A 12,555-nucleotide genomic window follows, 5' to 3' on the forward strand; every position below is an offset into this window, starting at 1 on the left:
TATTATATATATATATATATATATATATATATATATATATATATATATATTGTGATGCAAATATATCCACATAAGTAAAATAAGCACCATTTCATATCGTTCAAACCAAAATCTCCGTGAATATACTAGATCATATTGTTCAAACGGATGTGTATCATGGAATAATTGAAAATCCATATAATCTGGCAGTTGCAAACCCGGATAATGGAAGACGATACTGCAACACGCTGATGCCGTTATAGCCAAACTTAATAGCCAAAACCAACGTAATCGAAGTACTAATCCAGTAAGAAAGGTGGTAAATCCTATTGTCACTTTATCTCCCAAAGATCTTAAAGGACGAATAATTCTTCTGGTAATAAAGTTGACAGGCGATAGAGTGGATAATTTGCAATGTTCTGACACAATCACACACGCAGGTAACCATGTAATCATCAAGAAAAAATTTGCAATGACTGTCATGCCTGCAAATAAACTATACAAAATTTATTATATATAGTATATATAGTAGTCAAGATCATTTAAGTATGGAATACAAAAATGTTCATAAATTAGCTTTATAATAAAATTAGTACCTGAAGCAATTGATGGCAGTCACATTACTGACAATTGATGCAAAAAAAGCTACTGCTGTCGTAAGAGATGTAACAAACATAGCTGGAAAAGCATGTGTCATTGTTTCTTGCACCAACTGTATTAATCCGTCATTTGAAAGTTTTTGTTCTTTCTTAGATTCCCATACCTTACAGTAAATAAATGCGTCATCTGCTCCAATACCTGTAGAAAAATAAATACATTTATTATAACAAATGTATTTATAGCATTTTTAGGTAGATTTCACTTATGATTATTTTCATATAAAATACTAACCTACGGCTACAACAATGGCCAATAAATTCATAAATGGGAAAAAATTAATATGTAAAACAACAGTATAAATTGCATATGAAATGCCAAGGCTAAATACTACTGCGAAAAATGTTGCTATAGTCAATACTATAGAACCAGTATATGCCCAGATACAAAATGTAACAAAGATAAAACCGACGAGTACCAGACTCGAATCAGATAATATATCGTGATCAAATAATGTACTTTTTAGACCAAGTTGAATGCCTTGAACACGAAAATTTCCGTATATTAAATCATTATTATTTATTGCTTTATAAAAATCTAAAGTCGCAGAGCTTGCCGCAATTGGAAGAAATAGCATTGCAGAATGCAATGTCGAATTTTGTTTGCTGTTGGGATCCATCTTCTGTAACAATCCAATAAATATTTAATTCGATATTGAATATATTAATTTTATTATTTGTTAAAATAATATTAAAGTTATGATGGACTCTTACACTTGGAATAAAATTAACGTCTAAAAGATAGTGTAGTAAATGATAAGCTGCATTTCTCATGTAGCATTCGTTTGGCACATGTTTTTGGCAATTAAAGTCTTCTGCACAGTTAGGCGTCAACTGACGATTATGATAGTAATAAGCGCATTGTTGCAAAAGTGTTTTTACTCTGCTCAGATCATTTTCTGTTACTCCCAAACAAGAACTACGATTGGATAAAAGTGCCACATAGTTAGCTGGTGACCAACTTCTACAACATTTATGATCTGCCGCATCATTGCGATTGATTTGCATCTGACACAAAGATGGAAAGTGAACATTTCCACGAAGTACACCATCAATGTGACATTGAGCTAATACACCTTCCATAGACCACAAATTCAAATTTTTTTCCTCTGAATCTATGGCGATCACAACACGAGCATACGAAGAAGTTGGTAAATTACAGAAAAAATTATCACTATCAAGATGATCTTGAGTCTTGTCCTCTATATCTGCATTATGCGTATCTCTCAATTCTAATAATTCTTCCCATGTATCTTTGTCTTCTTCATTTGCTTCTTTATCTGTATTATTTAATATTGTTTCATATTTCTTTACTTTTTGTTTATTTTTATTTTTTGGTTTTTTTCTAAGAATACCCTGAGTAGATAAACTACGATTTTGCATATTAGACTGAAAAATCAAGTCAAAAATTTAATAATGTTTTGCTAATTATTTAACATATAACTAATATTTCTAAGTATCTTATCTAAAATAATTAAAAAAAATGAAACTATAGGACTATAGTTAAAAAAAATTTTATTATTTATACCTGTTGAGTTAGTTGACGTATGTATTGATAATATTCTAAAGGATTATCAGTAAGTTCTCCTCTTCCTTTTGTAGCTTCTATTAAATGATTCCAAGCTGTCAGTCTTTGCGCTAAAACTGTACCTCTTGCCTCAAAACCCTATAGTATAAATATATATTTGAAATATATTGAAATTGTACAGAATTTTTCTTTTATTCTTACAAGAAGATGATCTTACATACCATTTGAGGATCCGTAAAATCTGGAAACTTTTCAGTTGTAAGCGGAATAATTAGACATACTAAAGAGAATATAAAAATGACCAGTAAAATAATATATGGATGATGAGCAATTATACGAGGATACCAGGATGCTTTCATTTTTATAAAGTTTCTCTTATTTTTGTATGTGTATATATATATCTATATATATAACTTTTTTAAATATCTATTTTAAATAAATATCTTTAGATGTGTTGTAGATGAAAAACCATCAATACACACACGATTAATAGTCGTCATATATTTGCATCAGTATACAGTTCGTTGAAGAATTTGTGATAGTATTAAAATACTCTTCTATAACAAAGGCAATAATCTTGCATCACATAACTATGCTCGTCTCATTTTCCTTTCATTATTCAAATATCTCCGCAGGAAGGTACCAAATGGTTTTAGTCGAACAATTTTGTTGATTCCTTTATTTCTATTACAGTTCAGAGTCTAATTTTAAAAGTATCTGAGTAAATTTTAACATCCGAGTCGCGAATGCAGAAACGACCATACGAATGTAGTGAATTTCAACATACGCGAATAAACCAAATTATTAAAATTTGTAGATGCTTCTTTTTATTATCATGTCATTGATCAATTCAAGTCGAATATACTCGTGATTATCTCGTTAATATTCCACGCGGAGAAATCTTGCATTGTGCATCTACTCGAAATAACAACACGTGTTTACATTACAGTGACGAATGGTACGACCCGTTGCTGCTGGACGAGACGCTTTTCTTATCCGTGGTCTACAATGGTAGTATCATAATGGATGAGACTTAAAAAATTGACCAATCACAATCGATTATTCTTCTCATATTCAACTGCGATTGGTCAATTTGTTACTCTCACAAGCTTATCCACTACAGTTACTGCCATTGTAGACCACTTATTACACATGCGCGGCGACACCAGCGACAATAGCATCTCGATTCGAAATTCTGCCTTGCTCTGCCTCGCTCTGTCTGAGTTATTTTGGCAAACATTTAATATGAAAGATTAAATACTTGAGATTAATTAAAAACAAATAATAATTCGTTAAATGCAATAACATTAAAATAATGGCTTAGTTTATATCATGCATTTGATATGAGTATTAACTAGTAACTTTCTATTGAATTATCTTAATTTCGATACATGTAAATAATATATATAATATATACCAGATGTATATTTAATTAATCATTTGGATGAATATTGTATCAATTTAGTATCATTCATCATTTCTTCATCATTTTTTTGAATAACATCTCTGATGTCCATTTCTATATAAGATGCGTTCGGTATTGCAAATCAAAGATGTCCGTTTGCTCTTTTAGCTCGACAATCTTTCGGCAATTCGCATTTTTCTGCTACATGTCATCTGCCTTCGATATTAACATTTCAGAGGCAATCGAGCTGCTCGATTCATTCCGGATTCAAAGACCGAGCTCGCAGAATTAATGCAGATTTTCGCGCCTAAATTAAATTCATAACCTGTGTATTATTTATATAATGTATCCAACTGATTCGTTAACACACATTCATCTCTTTTAATTTTTCTATTTTACAAATAGTGTATTTGAATTGTTATAACGTCTACAAATGCTGAAACAAATGCTATCAAATAGAAATTGAGTACATTGTATATGTACAATATTTAACAAGGAAAGTAAATTTTTAATTCTTTTCCTCTTTATGAATTTGAGATTATTTAAAAACAAAGAATTTGCTAGTTAATTTTTAGATCAAAGCTTATATTGCACATATAGAATGAAATAAAATCAAACTGTAGTAATATATTAAAGACTCTAACGAATATAAATCAAGTGATATAACTTATAAATTTCAAATTGCTGAAATTTATTTGCAGTGCAGTATTTTCTTTTAAGAAAATACATCTTGCGTATGAGTTTGTTACATTCATGTGTAATGATCTATTTTTAGTATAAGATTATTATCAGTTTTTAATAAAGCGAAAGATATTTTCAATTAATAGGGTATTTTTATTTATTTCATAAAAATAAACAATTTCATTTTATAATCTAATCTTAAAGGATAGTTTACAGCTCTGTATCGTTCGGAATTAATTCTTGGCACCCGGATTGCTCGAAGATCACGTGATCAAGCTCGCCATCTGCTAGCTCGCATCTCAGATTTACATTGCTGACGCACCTATAGATTAACTTTAATCTCGGTTCAATTTAGGGGCTCCTCACAATAAAAGGAACAAAAAATAAGAATTTCAACCTATCAGAAATTATGTATTGTGGAATACACAGTTTCTCACAGTTTCAGATAGATTGAAATTTTTTGTTCTCTGTTCCCTTTTATTGTGCAGAATCTCTTACTCTTCGTCTTTTTCTAGTTCTAAAAATTAGAAAAAGATGAATAGTAAGGGCTACCTTCACCAAGCTCCGATTAATTTAATAGTCCTAATAACTTTGCAGAATTCCAACTGAAGCTGATGTCGGAGAAAAAATGCAAAGAGAGAAGTTATAAATATAGATTTGTAATATTAACTTATGTAGCAAGGTTTCTCTCTGATAGCTGTTTATTAATAAGCTATTTTTGTATTCAATATAGTATGTAAAATTACAGTTAATTATAATTAGTAAAATATGTTTAACTCTTTAGTTTACATTTTTTCTCCGACATCAGTTTCAGTTGGAATCTTGCAAAGTTACTAAGCCTGTTAAGTTAATCGGAGCTTGATGACCCTAAATTGAACTGAGATTAAAATTAATCTACATTAAGCTGGAAACACAATGAAAAGCACAGGCAATAGGAACAGAGAATAAAAGATTTCAACTTATCAGAAAGCGTCCATTCTATTATTCATAGTTTCTGATAAATTGAAATCTCTTATTCTCTGTTCCTATTGCCTGTACTTTTTATTGTGTTTTCAGCTTTAGTAGATGAGCATGAAACAAAAATAATTTAATAGAAAGTTACTAGTTAATCAATCAATTGTTAATCAATTGTATATCAAGTGCACGATGTAAACTAGACCAATAAGCAAAGTTATATATTTTAAGCGCTTAGTAATCTTAAGCAGCCAATAACAGAATGTTCTTAGAAACGACTTTCTATTCCCTAGAAAATGAATATTTTGATTGGAGAATCATGTCAAAAATAGAATTTTCTTAGAGATTTGCTGAGCTTTCTGCACTTTTTACCTTTCTCCTTTTGTCTTTCTTTCTCACACATACGTCTATCTTATTTTAAGTGCAGAAGAGAAGACATTATCGTGCAGTTGCAAGCAACAAATCTGTATATTGAATCTTCACTTCAATGATCAATCTAGTCGGAGTGAGAAAGTAGGGATAGTTATAGGCTTATAGGCGTGTTATCACGCATGATATTATACACGAATCAACCTATCCCACGTAGTGCATCCGTGGCCCCGTGCTCCACGTTTCTCTCTCGTGTATATCATGCACGCTTGCGTACGTATACATATACATACAAATGTCACATAACCCGCCACGGACGACGGCAGTAGCGGCACGTACATGAGAGGAAACTAGAAGAAACGGCAGAAACCCTAAAGTATTGTCACGTCCACGGGAACAAGACTGTGTTTTTCATACGTGTGTATTACTCCGTTTTATTATAGTTATCATTTTCTTTCAATTGAGATACTCGAGATTCTCAAATACACGTAATCTCGTGATACGTGGAATATTGTTTTGTATCAGATCGAATCATCAGATGTTTACGCTTCCCGCAGCACGTAGGCGCACTGATGTGACTTGAGAGCAACGGGGTTTCAGCAGTGATTTGCGCTGTCACTTTTATCACGGTCTGATTAATGTTGCGATATTAATCAGAGCTGGTCGCAGTAGCAACTTTTCCTGAAATGAATCTTGAAACTGAAGGAAGAATGTTCTATCGACTGCTCTTAGCAATTTTGTTTTTCCTGCAAGTAGGCGGAAATTATTTTGGAACTAATTCTGAAAAAGATGATCAATGTTTCTGCAAGGTATTGAATATTATTCTTAATATTATTTCCTAAGATGCAAATTTTGTTTTTTCTTGTTTTTACATTTATTTGCAGTTTTAAAGATTATATTATTATCTTTATATCACATTTATTTATTTTTCTAGTGAAATAAAAAACTAATTATGTCCTTATAGAAATATCTTAATGTAATTAAAAATGGTTATATATTTATAAATACTATATTTATTATATAGATTATATTATTATGTTTATTATATAGAAAATTAATTAAAATTACAGCTGAAAGGGTCTATAGATGACTGTACATGCAATGTTGATACTGTGGATTATTTTAATAATATGAGAATATATCCGAGAATTCAAAGTCTTCTAGTCAGAGATTATTTTAGATTTTATAAAGTAAACTTAAAACAGGATTGTCCATTTTGGGCCGATGATAGCAAATGTGCTATACGTTATTGTCATGTGCTACCCTGCCAAGATGTAAGCATTTTTTATATTAAATATTATTTTAAATAAATATGACAATTTTTTTTATTGTCTGTAATTTGTCGCAGGACGATATTCCTGAAGGTTTAAAGGGAGATATTCCAAGAGATATTCATCTTAATGAAAGTCCAGTAGATAAATACAGAGCCAATGCACAGATTAATGACTGCAGGCACAGTGCAAAAGATCATAATATGGAGCTTGGTTATTTGAACACAACAATTAGGTAATTAGTAGGATTTATATTATGTACAAATAAAAAATCAAAAATAAAGCATAAATTTGATTATAGTTCAGAAAACTACAAAGAATTTGAACGATGGCAGCAGCATGATGATGCTCAAGATAATTTCTGTGTAAAAGAATCTAGTCCTGGAGAATATGTGGATCTTTTACTTAATCCTGAAAGATATACAGGATACAAAGGAACCAGTGCACATAGAATATGGCGATGTATTTACATGGAAAATTGTTTTAGGTATATGACTATGTTATATATACAAATAAACACAAATATGTTATTTGTGTTTATTTTATTGTATTGATTTTATTTGAGTCTGTATATGTCATATTATTTTTTTCATAGGCCTGAAAATTCACCTCATATTTTTATACAATCTTCTAAGATGAATGGTAAGTTCTATATTAAATCCACTCTTAAATCCATTCTTCGTATAAACCTATAGAATAAGTGAATAAATCATATTTTTTCATACAATTCATAGATTTTTACTTATGCCTATTTCAATTGCAACTTAAACATATTTTTGAAATTTACATAAAATATGATTTTAATTTATTTTGAATAATAATACTAAAAAATTGAATATAATCATATTAACATAATTATAATTATAGTTAACATTAAATCAAACATTATTACATAAATTATTATTTATTCTTAAATATATACATAAATATATTGTTTCAGGAATGTGTTTAGAAAAACGAGTTTTTTACCGAGTTATATCCGGTTTACACACCAGTATCAACATACATTTATGTTCAAAATATTTGTTGGTTCCGCAAGATAGTTTACAAGTATCACCTGACAATCAATGGGGTCCTAATTTGGATGAGTTACAAAGAAGATTTTCTTCTGAAACAACAGGTGATGAAGGTCCAAACTGGCTAAAAAATCTATATTTTACATATTTACTTCAGTTGAGAGCTTTAGCTAAAGCTGCACCTTATTTGGAAAGAGAGGAATACTATACAGGTAATGAAGTGGAGGATGAAGATACAAGATTGGCCATGAACGACATACTGAATGTTGTTAGGTAAGTTATTTTATAATATTTTTTACAATACATATGAAATAATTATGAATTGTTTATGCAATTTGTATTTTAGATCATTCCCAGTACATTTTAACGAATCAGTTATGTTTACCGGTGGAGCAGAGGCACAAGTATTGAAAGAAGAATTTAGACAACATTTTATAAATATTTCACGTATTATGGATTGCGTAGGATGTGACAAATGTAAGCTATGGGGTAAATTGCAAATCCATGGCCTGGGCACTGCGTTAAAAATATTATTCTCAGGAAAATTTGATAAATGGGAATCAACACTTAATAATCTTAATCGAAAGTTATTCTTTTTGGAAAGGAGTGAAATTGTCGCTTTGGTGAATGCTTTCGGAAGGTAGATACTTTATTTCTTTATTAATTTAATATAGAATTAATTTTATATAGAATTTTATATCGAATTATTTAATTATTATATAGAAAATTATTAATTTACTTAATTTTTATAGAAAAACAGTTTAATTTGTTAATAATGAATTTTTGCAGATTATCAGAAAGTATTTTTGAATTAGACAGATTTCGCAGGATGATGAGATAACGTATTATCTATTTGTAATTAAAGATTCTTCAGTACCACTACAAAACATCACGTAAACACATCACATCGCTTAGATTTTCTAAGTAACCTTTTAAGTGCTCTCCCTACTTGTAGATCGCAGATTTTAATGTATCTGACTTAATTGAGTGTGCGTTTGTATCAATAATTTTAATGTTGCATTTTTAATTAAATTAATATAATTATATATTTATATATTATACATTATAATTAAATAGATCTCAGTCTATATTTTATATAAAATTTTATACAAATATTCTTTTTAAGGACAAAAAATATGTTAGTCCATTGGAATAATTCAATTATTTGAATATAAAAATTTTGAAGCTACATAAACGTCAGTTTAATTGTCAACTGCAATTAAATTTTGACTTTAGTTAATTGTAATTATCTCTTCCGATATTTTAGGAAAACTGTATATACATGCACATACTCATAAATATGCATAATGTAGAATAATATATAAGGATTGAATGCACCAGTGTTTATTCATACAAATAATTTTTAATAAGTTTTTTCCTATATATTGAATTATACTTATATAACGCAAACAAAGCTGAGAATTATTAATTAAGCTTAAAGAGAAAAGATTATTAGTAAACAAGTGATTATTATAGTTAGATGTATTTATCTTGTAAGACTGGCGTCCGAATTGATATTTTCTTCCGATTTGTATTATAGCTTTCCAACTCCGTCTGTGATAAATATTTTATCTAAAGCAACTATTTATAGTTTAAATTTATGTACATTATGCTTTGAAGTTGGGGTTTTATTTATATAATACATATTTTTATAATCAATGGGATATAAAGTCTTACTTATATTAAGAGATTCATTATTTACAAACACATAGAATGTCTTGTAGAATTACTGTATACAAAATATACACACTTAATATAAAAATATTATTTTCGATATGTATATATGTATATATAAAAAATATGTATCTATATTTTGTATATATACATATATATATAATATATGTATGGCTTGTGTGCAATAATCTGGATTGTACTTGCGAATTTTTGCATATATGTAACGTTTTTATTCATATTATTAGAAAAAAGCTTGGTATGGTATATCAATATTTTACAAGAATGGTATAAAACATTCTTCATATAAATGAAGAAAGAGATAAATAAATTTGGATACAAAAAATTAACAAAAATATTTTAATACAATTTCTCAATTTTTTTAAAATCCAATTTCTCGTTCTCTCCAGGAATTAGGATAAATCTGAAGCTATGAATTTAAATTTTAGTGACTGAATTCTTGATGTTATAAAATATATGACTTGCTAAAAATAATAATAAATAAAATTTATTTTAAAAGAATATAAAATTAGAGCCAAATTTAATTTACTGTATTAAAAAATATATTTTAATAATTCCGATTTTTCTAGAATATCGAAAAAACGTACCCTAACTATCGCCTAATCTTTTATCTAATTGGAATGAAAGAATTCACATAAATAATTATTTTCAAACGTCACTTAATTATAAAACGAAATAATATAAGTTTAACATTTATAAATTATTCAAGACATAAATGCTATCTAACTTCTACATCAGAGATAAATAGACGGTAAGAGCTTTCCACTTATGAACAAATTGATTTGCATTAAATCGATATAAGGATCATTAAAATCTTCCTTTTACTATGGATTTCTAATTCACACACACGCGCGCACATACATACACACACAATTAGGCCAAAATACCGGTTTAGCCATTAAATCATATGAATGACAAGCATTTACAGGCTTCAGAACGAAACGCACGCGCGCTGTCATTCTTGGCGAATTTGTGTTGATCAGCGTGCGTTCCAGTCGACAGACGTTAAGTCATGTTATGCGGTACCACGAGGACCTGAAGCTGAACGTGTTTCTCCCACGCGTTAAACATGAGTCACAGCGTCGTCCGCGACGTCCATCGCTCAACAGTCGCCGGCAATAACACGGGTGTGTCCATTGAATTGGTCGCGCTTCGATACGATGCGATCAAGTGTGCCAGTCGCCGCCTCGTCGTAGGATAAGTGTATCGGCGCTCGTCGCGGGTATCAGGCCACGTACGTAGAACGTACGTATAATAATACCTACGCACGCCGCGCCGGTATGCTCGGCCGACCAGCCGCCACGATGACTACGGCGACGACGGCGGCTGGCATCCCGTATGACAAGAACGTTGCCTGCAACGGCAAGGACGACATACGGGTGCTAACGCAGCCTACCATCAGAAGCGGACTCAGGGTGTACAAAATCGTGGTGCTGGGCGACGGCGGTGTTGGCAAATCAGGTATCCTGGTCGTCTAATTGATTTATTGGAATAATATTTCATCAAATGTTTGACTGTGCATACTGTACTATAATTACATGTCTTGCTTTTCAGCTGTCACTTTGCAGTTTGTCAGTCACAGGTTTTTAGACTATCATGACCCTACAATAGGTAAGTCGCATTCTGTGCAAAGAAAGTTTGAGCTCGTTAATTCTCAAATAAATCTTATAAAGAAGTAGAAAACAACTAGATATTAATTAATTAATGTATAGAGTTTGAGAGATTAAATATCTAATTTGAATTGTCAAGGTCAATGCACAAATGAGATAACTCTTTCTCTTTTATTCATAGAGGATTCATATCAGACACAAGTAGTTATCGATGGCGAGGCAGCTCTCCTGGATATTTTAGACACAGCTGGACAGGTTCGAGACTTATATATTACAATAATCACAATCATAATTACAAGTGTTCTTCATGCATTCTCCTTTCTCGTATACTAACGGAAATGGATCTGACTCTGTATACTGTTGTATACAGGTGGAATTCACAGCAATGCGGGAGCAATATATGAGATGCGGCGAAGGTTTTATGATATGTTACTCGGTAACAGATAGACATAGTTTCCAAGAGACAATGGAGTACAGAAAACTAATATCACGTGTTCGCGCTAATGAGAACATTCCTCTGGTGGTAGTTGGCAATAAGTTTGATCTACAACATCATCGAAAGGTGTAACAGATGCTGTCGAGTTGACCATGACATATCAGAAATCGTGAATACATACAGCATACAAGAACAATGAAATATTGATTTCTCGCATACATTGAACTTGTTGCTTATTTTAGGTGACCACGGAGGAAGGCAAGGCATTGGCGGAAGAACTCGGTTGTCCGTTTTACGAGACATCCGCCGCTCTCAGACAATTCATAGACGATGCATTTTTCTCACTGATCAGGCAAATTCGCACTAAAGAGAGATCCCGCAGACGCAGCCGATGGTGGCGAATTCGCTCGATCTTCGCCTTTATTTTCCGACGGAAGAGATATGCTTCTCACCGTACTGCGTAAAACTGATTTTTGATGATAAGTTCTTCACTAGAGAGATTGTTGTCGAAAACCGACAAACGATAGCAATGACGGAAGTAATATCATAGCAAGCCACAACGAAATAGATATTGCCCATAACTTTAATTTACGCGATACATAGTTACCCTTATTTAGAGACTGACAATTCATTAACATTTCACTGCCTTATCATTGACCCTAGTATGTATTAAGTATATGCAGAAGTTTTAGTCTTTTTTTTTCACACAATGTTTTGATATAATTTTATTTATTTTAAATTCAAATAATTTATCATCTTTTCATCTACTTGTAAGACTGATATTGAATTATTTGAAACGTATTTATAATTTAATGATTCACAATCTTGCAAAATAACAATGAACACGATGAATAACGAAAAGCTTTAAATTCGATATTACATTCGGTATGAATTCTAGCAAAAAAGCGTTGTTAAAACATGTGAATCAACTTGCTTCTTGATGAAGATATTGTGTTTT

General features: G+C 30.8%; 3 protein-coding genes across 3 annotated transcripts in view; 2 read left to right on the top strand and 1 right to left on the bottom strand.

The window, feature by feature from the left end:
- LOC105617144 (protein dispatched) overlaps positions 1-2,522 on the bottom strand; it is a 10,563-nt gene extending 8,041 nt beyond the window's left edge. Inside the window, 6 exon segments of the mRNA XM_012198716.1 lie at positions 88-475; positions 576-777; positions 871-1,255; positions 1,350-2,024; positions 2,164-2,301; positions 2,385-2,522. Coding sequence (XP_012054106.1) covers positions 88-475; positions 576-777; positions 871-1,255; positions 1,350-2,024; positions 2,164-2,301; positions 2,385-2,522 — 1,926 coding nt within the window.
- A 3,736-nt stretch (positions 2,523-6,258) lies between these two features.
- On the top strand, positions 6,259-8,700 carry LOC105617064 (ero1-like protein). The gene is made up of 8 exons (XM_012198643.1): positions 6,259-6,381; positions 6,643-6,846; positions 6,921-7,078; positions 7,145-7,330; positions 7,439-7,485; positions 7,784-8,132; positions 8,206-8,499; positions 8,649-8,700. Exons 1-8 carry the CDS (start codon positions 6,259-6,261, stop codon positions 8,698-8,700), a joined length of 1,413 nt encoding a protein of 470 aa, XP_012054033.1.
- A 2,131-nt stretch (positions 8,701-10,831) lies between these two features.
- LOC105617066 (GTP-binding protein Rit2) lies at positions 10,832-12,061 on the top strand. The gene is made up of 5 exons (XM_012198644.1): positions 10,832-11,012; positions 11,106-11,162; positions 11,343-11,416; positions 11,532-11,723; positions 11,840-12,061. The coding sequence occupies exons 1-5, from the start codon at positions 10,832-10,834 to the stop codon at positions 12,059-12,061; spliced, it is 726 nt and encodes a 241-aa protein (XP_012054034.1).
- The last annotated feature ends 494 nt before the right edge of the window (positions 12,062-12,555 follow it).

The sequence above is a fragment of the Atta cephalotes genome, assembly GCF_000143395.1.
Source record: "Atta cephalotes unplaced genomic scaffold scaffold00011, whole genome shotgun sequence".
NCBI classification, from domain to species: domain Eukaryota; kingdom Metazoa; phylum Arthropoda; class Insecta; order Hymenoptera; family Formicidae; genus Atta; species Atta cephalotes.

Excerpts from the sequence above, each read along its gene's own strand:
- LOC105617064 (XM_012198643.1), top strand. The coding sequence starts at position 6,259 with ATGAATCTTGAAACTGAAGGAAGAATGTTCTATCGACTGCTCTTAGCA. Across the intron at positions 7,331-7,438 it reads TACATGGAAAATTGTTTTAG|GCCTGAAAATTCACCTCATA; the intron begins GTATATGACTAT and ends TTTTTTTCATAG. Across the intron at positions 8,133-8,205 it reads GACATACTGAATGTTGTTAG|ATCATTCCCAGTACATTTTA; the intron begins GTAAGTTATTTT and ends TTTGTATTTTAG.
- LOC105617066 (XM_012198644.1), top strand. The coding sequence starts at position 10,832 with ATGCTCGGCCGACCAGCCGCCACGATGACTACGGCGACGACGGCGGCT. Across the intron at positions 11,013-11,105 it reads CGGCGGTGTTGGCAAATCAG|CTGTCACTTTGCAGTTTGTC; the intron begins GTATCCTGGTCG and ends CTTGCTTTTCAG. Across the intron at positions 11,417-11,531 it reads TTTTAGACACAGCTGGACAG|GTGGAATTCACAGCAATGCG; the intron begins GTTCGAGACTTA and ends TGTTGTATACAG.